The sequence below is a fragment of the Zingiber officinale genome, chromosome 2B (genome assembly GCF_018446385.1).
Source record: "Zingiber officinale cultivar Zhangliang chromosome 2B, Zo_v1.1, whole genome shotgun sequence".
NCBI classification, from domain to species: domain Eukaryota; kingdom Viridiplantae; phylum Streptophyta; class Magnoliopsida; order Zingiberales; family Zingiberaceae; genus Zingiber; species Zingiber officinale.
Genome location: NC_055989.1, coordinates 141578877 through 141588561, shown reverse-complemented (window position 1 = coordinate 141588561; position 9685 = coordinate 141578877). Strand labels below are relative to the sequence as shown.

The following is a 9685-nucleotide window of genomic DNA, read 5'->3' as shown; positions in this document are numbered from 1 at the left end:
TAGTCTTAAAAAAATTATGTTGTAGCAGATACAGAACCATAACTGCTACAATTGTGTTGTAGCTCAGTTGCCCCCAGGGCATAGCGCAGACGGTGGGCGCATGGTATCTCTGGCGTAATGGCCAGGGGTCGATTCTCAGGAACTAACGACCTGGGGTTTACCCCGCCATGCGCCTATGACATGTGTACCTGCATGAACCTTCCTCCATATCCGTGGGGTCGGCACTAGGGGAGCCGCTAAGGTAGCGGATTAAAAAGTGTTGTAGCTTAGTTATAGCAGTTACGTGTTAACAGTTGCTACAACGCACCAATTTAGGCTAAAGAATATGAAAGAGATAATAATGAGACTAAACTATTATTTTATAGTGAAGGATAGTTGTGTCATTTTATAGGGGATATGATATTCTTTTAATAATAAATCAATATAGGACGTCCCTATGATGATTCATAAAAAATACCCTTTTTGTTTTTTACCCAATTATTTTTATCATATTTAAATAATTTAAAATAAATTGATAATGAATTTTTATGTAAAAATATTTTTTATATAATATTTATGACAAAACTCAAAATGATATATTTTTTTTTATTGGAGTCGACAATCCTTCTTTATTTATGAAAGTTCATTTTTGTGCATTTTACTTTAAAAATTGTCCTTATATTTATGATGGTACAATTACAAAACTATGTAACTATAGTAGACATATCATAACTACTAACAACATACTATAAAATGATGTTAATATGTATTGACCAAGAGTTATAAATTATAATTAGTATTGATATAAAGTGTTTTTATTATATCAATTTTAAATAGTGCTGAATAAATAAATAGCGCCGTCAAAACACATCCATTTCCTCCGCCGAGAAATTTAAGAGGCGAAGAAGCAGCGCCTAAACAAATTAGCTTGATGATGGAGAATTGAGATGGATCAATTCAAGGTCGGAAGAGGCTGTCGCCGCACCGGCACATCCAAGCCACCAGATAATAACTCTCGTCCCCTGCTTCTTCCGGCGACGAGCTTCTTCCTCGCGGGAACGCCACCAGCGTCACCCTGCACGGCCTGCACCTCATGCACCTGTTCACGCACAGAGGCGGCCTCGACCCCAGCACCTTCACTGCTCCGTATCCATCATGCTCGCCCAACGCTGTCACAGAGAATAAGAGAATCAATCAATTAATCAGAAAGTTTCATCACTGAATTCTGTATACGCTTCTTGCCTGCGTTGGCGAAGGAGAAGAAGAGCAGCAGCAGGAACAGTGAGGCCGAAGCCATGGAGGGGAGAAGGGAAGAGGAAGAGAAAGAAGAGTGAGTTAGTGCCTGCAGAGCAGGGCATGGGTTAAAGAAATGATCCCGAATGAAGCGGCGACTGCCATGGCAGGGCCATTTCCAGTTGGTGGAGGGGCGGTGGCAGTGGGCAGTGGCGATTGACTGACCAGACGAGCTCTGAGTTTCTGCAGGAGAAATTAAGCTGGAGATTGAGATTGTCGTTTGGCTGGCACTAGCAGCATTGGAGTAATATCAATTTTATTAGTTAAATATTTTGATAGAAATCGAATTGTAAAAATTTATATAAAAAATGTCTTTTAGCTATGAGAACAAGTAATTTGAGCTCTACTTACCCAGGACACAGTTGCATAATTCACTAGAAAGAAAACAAATCATTGTCGAACTCTTATTAAACACATTGTATAAACCATGTCACACCATCGCAATGATACATCACAGGAACGACAAGACATTAGATAAGAGTTCAAGCAACATTCACACTGCATATGGTATAATACAACATACCACAGGGACGGCTCAACTGGAAACCCAAATCCTTATCATACCATCCCCTCATCCAGACAAGTAACTGTCTTTTCCCTAACCAACTGCAAACTTTATTCTGAAAAAAGAAATACGCAAAGCACTAATTTGTCGAACCAATCATGTAGTGAGGATGGGTGGAAGATAGTCAGATTTGGTTCCGAGGACTCGGGCTTTGGTGTCAGGGAAGAACTCCGTCCCTGGCAACTCTGTGACAGTGCCGTCACCGGAGACTCCTATAGGATAGCTAAGAAGGTGACCTGGCAGATCGCTGTCCAGATTGTCACTTGAATATAGATCCCAGTATTTCTCAGCTATCTTGTTGACCTTCTGTATGCACTCCAATGTCTGTGGATGCTGGAAGACTTCATCAAGCATTCCCAGATGCTCATACCAAAGGGCCATTCTGAAACCATGGATCTGTCCCTTTGCTAGCTCCCTCGTTGACAGGTGGCGTGGTTGGTATGCTCCCATAGCAATCTCAGAATCCCTGCTTCCATCCATTGATCGCTGGTTGATGTTGGCCGATCCGATTATGATATACTCATCATCAACTGTATCCAAGAATTTTAAGAAATGAAATGTCATTTACACCATACGTGATTGCATTACATGTCAGCAAAGTGATGTAATGACTGAGACCTTCACAAATGAACAAAACACTTGGACCCAGAAGGATAAACAGATGATATGACTGAACAAAAACAAGAATGATCAAAACCAGAATGCAAAATATGAAAGTTAAGAGAAAATTTCATTTAAACCCTCCACAGTTTGCTGGGGTTTATTGAAATGCTCCTATAATTTTCAATTTATCATTTTATCCCACATTGTTTTTTTTTCTGTTGCTAACATACCCTTCACCCCGTAAATATTTTTGGAGTCACAATCTCATGCAACCATTTGAATTAAAGCCAAAAGGTAGAAAAATTATTGTATCTCAAATTTTAATTGCAAGCTAAGTTTCAAATCAACTTATGGCCTATCTATGCCAACATAGTGCCGAGTTCTAAGGCGTAAAGTCTATCACAATTTGGCTTGTGCCCTACAAATTCAATATTTCTAACATTTTTAGAGCCAAATCCCATGTGTTGAAGCTAACAATCTAAAACTGACAGTCTCTTGAAATTTGATCATGAGTTGATTTGCTGATCAGCTTGCGGCCATTCTATTCCAACACAATGCCAAGTTCCAAGGTGTAAGCTGATTGTCAAATCAATTTGCAGCCAAATTTTGAGAGAGCGAGTTTTTTGGCTTTTAGCTTCAAAACAAGTTATAGTATGAGTTTATAACTCAAAATATTTACTAACTTATACTTTGCACGCTTAGAAATTAACACTCTGCTGACAATGCATGATAGTAAGTTGATTTGCAAATGAACTTCCAAGAGACCATGAGCTTTTCTGAGTTTTTAACTTCAACAAAAATTGTAATTTAAGTTTTCTAACTCTAAATCTCTTAGAAATAACTTAATTATTCTAACTCTAAATATCTTAGCAATTTTGAATTTTTAGGTGTAAGCTAATTTGTAAGGCTTGCGCACCTTATAACTTAGCATTGTACTTGCACAAAATGACCAAAGCTTATTTGCAAATTAGCTTACGACTAAAATATGAGACACCCTTAACTTTTCTAAATTCTTGACTTTATCAAGTTGTAGAATGGATTTGTGACTCTAAAAATGTTAAAAAATCTTCAATTTGCAGGATGGGGCATTTCAACAATAGATCAAAACTATGGGGGGAGAGGATAAAATGACGATTCAACAAATTTGGGAGGCATTTCAAAATGGCAATAACTTATGCGGGTAAAATGAAATGTTCTGAATAGTTAGTTCATAAAATAACAATGAATTAGTTGAGCATCAGCACCTAAAGAAAAAATAATGTTGCTAATTTGAATAATATTGATTCACTCATGCATTTTGCTGACCCACTTAGTGGGATAAAGACTTAGTTGTCCTTGTTGTAATGTTGTTATTTCACTTATGCATCTTGAGGCTTCTATACTATCAATTTGGTGCAGAGAAGGTTTGCATGAGCTATAACACCACTTGAGTAGAAGAAAAATGCTAAACCTCAGTATTCGATAAAAACATTATATATATATATATATATAGCAACTAAGGAACCTAATTTCTAAGCAGCTAATTTTTTGGTTTATTCTCAAAAATAGAACAGGACTGCAATGAAATTATATCTAATGTTACATAACCAGATCCTTTCACTCATTTCCATTTGCAAAACAAGAACTAGTTAGACTGCCTAAATTCCATTGGAAGTCGAGTTTGAGTTTGATGAAGTTTCATGACTTTAGCCCACATGGAACTTAGAAAAAAAAATTGTTTTGTTGGTTAACCTGAAAACTTGAATTTCCTATCAGTTACTAGGTTTCCAAGAGGCATAAAATAGCATACTGTGAAGCAAACAAACTCATTGCAAATGATAAATTATGCAGTACAAAAATGCATATCCATTAGCTTATTCAAATCAATCAATTAGTAAATGTGGGTACTACAAGTCTCAATTTAGGTATAAATCAATCAATGAAGGAAGTGCATGTCTTACAGAACTCTAAAACCATGTAGAAATAGAAATAATAGTAAATGAAGACTTACCAATCATCATTTTCGTATGAACATAGATCATAAATCGTCTGGCCTCTTGAGCCTTGCTGTAGTCAGTGTCTGGTGGTGGCTGCTCCTCAGGTTCATATTCCCCACTCTTTTTTACCTCTCGATTCCCTAAGCAAAAGAAGGTCAAATAGTCCTTCGGATTATCTTCGAGTCCTTTTGCCTGAAGAGCTTGAACAATATCTGCATACATCATGTCCATTGTCCGCCGCTGCCAATCTAAGATTGCTTGAACTGATCCACTTTCTGGTATGCCCTCTGGCCACATTGGAACAACGATATAGACAGTAAACCTTTCCCCAGCTTCAATCTTACTAACAATCTTCAAAGACAACTCCTTGGGGATCAAATGCAATGCACCAATGTCCTCAGGCTTGATGTCATCAGCTTTCCATGCATAACAACTGCCAAGGAAGTATTGATTTTCAATGTAGATAAAATCTTTTGCCCTACGAATAGCATTTATGTATGCATCTTGAATGCTTCTATCAATGATGTTATCCTTCCCACTAACAAGCCCAGCTCTAGCAGCATCCTCTGGGGCCTCAGGGAAGCCAAAAGCAGCACCTTCATCAATAGATCTGAACAGTTGAACATTCCAAGTATCTTGGTCCTCTGGAAACATGACAGGAGAAGGTGGAATTATGATATCAGATATATCTCGAAGCTCTACAAGGACATCTTTTCTTCCCTGCTTTCTCCATCTCTGTTCAAAATTGTACAAAACATCCCAGGCAATAGGTCCTTCGAGCCGTGAATGGATATCATGCCAAGGCTCTCGTGGTCCACCTTTCTTGATTGAAGCCTCTCCAAAATTTGGTTGGTGGAAGTCATCATGATGAGCCGTGTCCAATGTCCTGAACAAAGAATGAAATTGTGTATCATATCTCCCATCACAAAGATCAATGCCCCCAACAAAGCTCATAATTCTTCGCTGCTGAGAACTCTTGTTAGGCATCTCGTGGTCAACAACAACAATCTTTTGATGATGAGTGAACATAGTGGCAATTTGTAGGTCTTGAACAAAGCTTCCACCATCATCAGGATTTCGAGGGCACAAAACACAGTGTACATCCGAGTCCTTGAAATATTGTTCAGTTTCCTCATCATGAGTTGCCATAAGACCATCTTTCTTCAGTAAACCTACTGAGGTTCTGTCATCCCAAACTAGCATAAGGACTCGAACACCTTCACTAGCCTTCTTCTTAAGGAGCTCTCCAAGTGTAACATCTCCACCTGGTTTTGGCCTCTTGGTGTCTCTCACCAAAGTGATCTCTGTGTACACAGACCATCCAGTGATGTATATAAGATGTTGTGCATTACTAATTGCATCAAAAATATCTTCCCAGCACCTATGAGGTTCATAGGTTTTACCATCAGAAAGAGGGATTCGGGGAATGAAGTCGTCAGGGACATGTGCATCTTGGTAAAGTGTTACCTTGCAACCTTGTCTCTGTGAGAAAAATGTGTAGGGGACACCAGGATATTTTCCACTTCGAACACCCCTTGCCCAGTTGCGGTCTTTTGAAACATCAAAGTATTGAAATTTCACATGAACCTTAGCATCTCCAACAGGATTCCGATGTTCATCACATATCTCGAGCCACCTATCCACTTCTTCACCATCAAGAATCTCAGTGACCGGCAAATAAGCTCTTCCAATGAGTGATGCCCCGATAGGGTTGTCATCTTTGATGGTGATGACAACATCTGCTGCCATGTGGGCACAATATATATGAAATGACTCGTACCAACGAGGATTGATAGGTTCCTTAAGTTTTCTTGTTCGGCCAACACGGGCCTTCTCTAGATCAATTGTGGCATATATATTGGTGGAACCTTTGCCAAAACCCACAGTTTCTTCAATACCTTCAACAATCTGTTCAAAGTATTTCAATGTGCATAGACTAATCAGAATAGAAGAAACAAAAAGGCATTCAATAAAAATATAAACTAAATCAAATGTCTAAATAGATAATCTCAACCACAATCCACGAGAATCAACAACAATTGTTTTTTTTAAAAAAAAGTCTCGTACTGAATGGGTCCCTAACTGGTTCTCTTCTATTTTGCAATGATTTCTTATCACACTTTGATGAATCTCCAATACACAGTCAATTTGGTGTTGGGTTTGCCTAGATATTGGCCTCGTATTTCTAGCTATAGCTCAAGTGTCAAATAAACTCTATTTAAGGGGTGTTTTTAGATGTTTTAAGTATAGTTATGAAAATCAGATTAGAAATTGAACTGAACTACTCCAAGACACAATTTCACTGGTCAAACTAGTGGGTCAATATATTGAATTGCATATTGGACAAGGTAACTAGTTAGACTAGCACTGTTTAACCAATCCAACTGCATAACTACAACAATCTTAAATTTAGTTATAAAGAATATATTTATTCAGTAATCAATATCACGATATCTATTTGATTTATAAAAACTGATCGGTTCAATCAGTTTTTACCTGGTTTAAATGAGTATCCAAACCAAGTAAATTGCTCTTGTTTTTCATTGTGCAAGTGCAATTATAGCAAGGGAGACGAAGATTTTATTATATGGACTTGCAGTAAAATTATTCATCATTCTAGGTGCACCAGATTTTGATCTACAAGTCTATAGTTTTTCGGCAGTTTCTAGCAAGTGGTGCTAGAGTAATATCCAACCCATGGTATTTGAGACACTTTGCAAACCCAACATTTGGGATCTCTTCTTTCTGTGAACAATAAATTCTACAAATCTACTTTCTACATCACATTAGAGAAATAAAAGATGCAACACAACTTGGGAATATAAAACAGCAATCACCAACAGAGTCCTCGCAAAATCACACAGTACTCACCAATCATCAGCTAGCAACACGCCGTGCTAATCTTATAAGCACAAAGTTGGTACAGAGAAGATCGAGAAACCAGAGATCAGTAAGTCAAGTGCTCATCACAATATAGGCTTTACCTTACGAAAGAAACGTGGAGCGCCACCAGAAGCTCTGTGAGGATTCGTCAGTGAGTCTGCTTCAAAAATCGAAGCATGGAGAGTTCCGTGCAACAAAATCTGCGCCATTTCTCACCTGCTATCTCAATTCCAAAAAAGAGAAAAATATATATATCAGGGAAGAAACAGATCCGAACCGCAAGACTAGCTGATAAATAAAATCAAACAGCAAGATCGCATCTTCCAGAACTTAAATCACAAAAGTGGCCGTCCTCCCCCAAAGAAAAATAAAAAAACTTTCACTAAGAATAGAATCTGACAAATTAGCAAACTTCATCAAAGACTAACCAAATCAACAGAAGAAACAAAAGGAAAAAAACACAATTTGAAGTGCAAAACCGAGTAAAAAAAGTCATAGGCTCACTTTCCGCAGTCTAATTTAACTCAAACAGTCGAAAAGCGAAAGCCATCAGACCGGCACGGCGGCACTGCACCATACTCATTCAGCTCGAGTAGAAAAATCAAAACCCCTTTTTTCCCCTTTCAGAATCAAGATCCGTAAGGAAATCCCGCGTAAAACCCGCCGATCTTGCAGTAATCAAGATCGAAGAATTATAATTTCAGTGTACTTACCCGGTGACGAATCCCGCGTCGAAGCGAGTGACCAAATCGTGACAAAGAAGAAGGAGAGGGACGGAGGAACTGTGAGAGATGACGATCACTGCCGCCTCGGCGTTGAGGCGCGGATTTATATAGAGAAGATGGAGTGAACGGATCAGATCTGGAAGAAGTGGGAGGAGGAAGGAGCTGAAAAGCCCGTGGGAAGAACGTTGACGATTTATATTTTTAACAATATAAAAAATGAAATAGAATTAAACAAGAAAGAAACACAAAAATATATTTATTTTAAACGAAAAATAAAAATGCATTTACTTCTTTGAAGGACTACTACAAACAGTTGGCCTAGCAATTACTTCCAACCAAAGGAATCAAGAGACAACCCTGGACCCTTATCCAAATATGTAAAATTGATTATATAAATCCTTTATTTATTATTAGACGGTATCCTTTATTATATTATTATTTATATTTAAATAAATTTTATTTTATTTTATTATTATTAATTAAGTTTTATTAGTTTTTTCGTTTAATGTATTATTTGTCATAGTTTCACATAATTTAATTAAAATATTTATTGACCGTCTAAGTATATATTTGTATCATCTTAAATATATCTCTCGAAATTTTTCCTCAATAGATATGACTTTAATTTTTTCTCTAATACTCTTATTATTTATTTTATTCATTCTTATATGTCTAGATATCTACTTTAACATCATCATCTCTATAATTCTCATTTTATACTCATGTGTTGGAGTGATATCTCAACATTCAGCGTCATATGACATAGTAAGTCTAACCGTCATTTTGTAGAACTTCCCTTTAAATTTTAGAAGTTAGAAGTTCTTTACGATCATATAAAAACACACGACATTCTCCTCTATTTCAACCATTCTACTTGTATTATACATAAGATATCTTTCTTAATCCCTCAATCATTTTACAAAAATAATCTTAAATACTTAAAGTTCTCAATTCCAACCAACTTATTATCTCCTATTTTAACAATTATCTCATTACATCTAATATTGCTAAACTTAAAATTTATATATTATATCTTTACTTTTATTAAGTCTAAAATCTTTTACTTCTAGTATTTTTTACCAAGATTCTAATTAATATTTATTCTTCTATTTTTCTCATCTATTAAAATAATATCATCTATAAATAATATGTATAATATCAAATCTTCTACTTCTATAAAGTCTGGCCATGATGAATTATCTCGTCATGATTAGTATTAAGTCTGAATAAAAAAAGAAGGTGTTAATTTATCGATTAGTATTAAACTAAGATAAATATTTAACAAATGAATTCAACAAAGGAAAATACCAAATTTAGAAAAACATAATAAAGTTAAAGAAAATTAATAAAAATAAATAAAGTATAAAATAACTTTAACTTTAAAGAGTACTAATTTTAATATAATGTATGAATAGATATAAATTAATACCATAGTTTTATAAATTAGATTTAGTAAGGATATATAGATCTATACAGTAGTGTAACAGCAATGTTAAAAAATAAATTTATACTTATTATTGTCATCATTTTAAAATATTTATAAAAAATTTTTGACTCGCAGTGTTTCAATCCTAAGATATAGGACTAAATAATGTCAGTATTTTTATATATAAAAAATAATTAAAAATTATTAATAAAATTAAAAATTATTTTATGTGTAA

General features: G+C 35.8%; 1 protein-coding gene across 2 annotated transcripts; it reads right to left on the bottom strand.

Moving 5' to 3' along the window:
• Window positions 1-1647: 1647 nt before the first annotated feature.
• LOC122047488 (phospholipase D alpha 1-like) lies at window positions 1648-8214 on the bottom strand. Of its 2 annotated transcripts, none has more exons than XM_042608825.1 (4): window positions 8013-8214; window positions 7401-7518; window positions 4431-6324; window positions 1648-2367 (listed from the first exon to the last, which is right to left on the bottom strand). In XM_042608825.1, exons 2-4 carry the CDS (start codon window positions 7506-7508, stop codon window positions 1934-1936), a joined length of 2436 nt encoding a protein of 811 aa, XP_042464759.1. In that variant the 5' UTR covers window positions 7509-7518; window positions 8013-8214; the 3' UTR covers window positions 1648-1933. The 2 variants fall into 2 exon arrangements, with proteins under 2 accessions (XP_042464759.1, XP_042464760.1); XM_042608826.1 differs by having other exon boundaries at window positions 7401-7515.
• Between the last annotated feature and the right edge of the window lie 1471 nt (window positions 8215-9685).

What these genes read in the sequence shown, in the direction of transcription:
- LOC122047488 (XM_042608825.1), bottom strand. Translation starts at nt 7,508, where the DNA reads ATGGCGCAGATTTTGTTGCACGGAACTCTCCATGCTTCGATTTTTGAA. An exon ending in CTCCACGTTTCTTTCGTAAG is followed by an intron (nt 6,325 to 7,400) that starts GTAAAGCCTATA and finishes TACTTTGAACAG; the next exon opens with ATTGTTGAAGGTATTGAAGA. An exon ending in TCATACGAAAATGATGATTG is followed by an intron (nt 2,368 to 4,430) that starts GTAAGTCTTCAT and finishes TCTTGGATACAG; the next exon opens with TTGATGATGAGTATATCATA.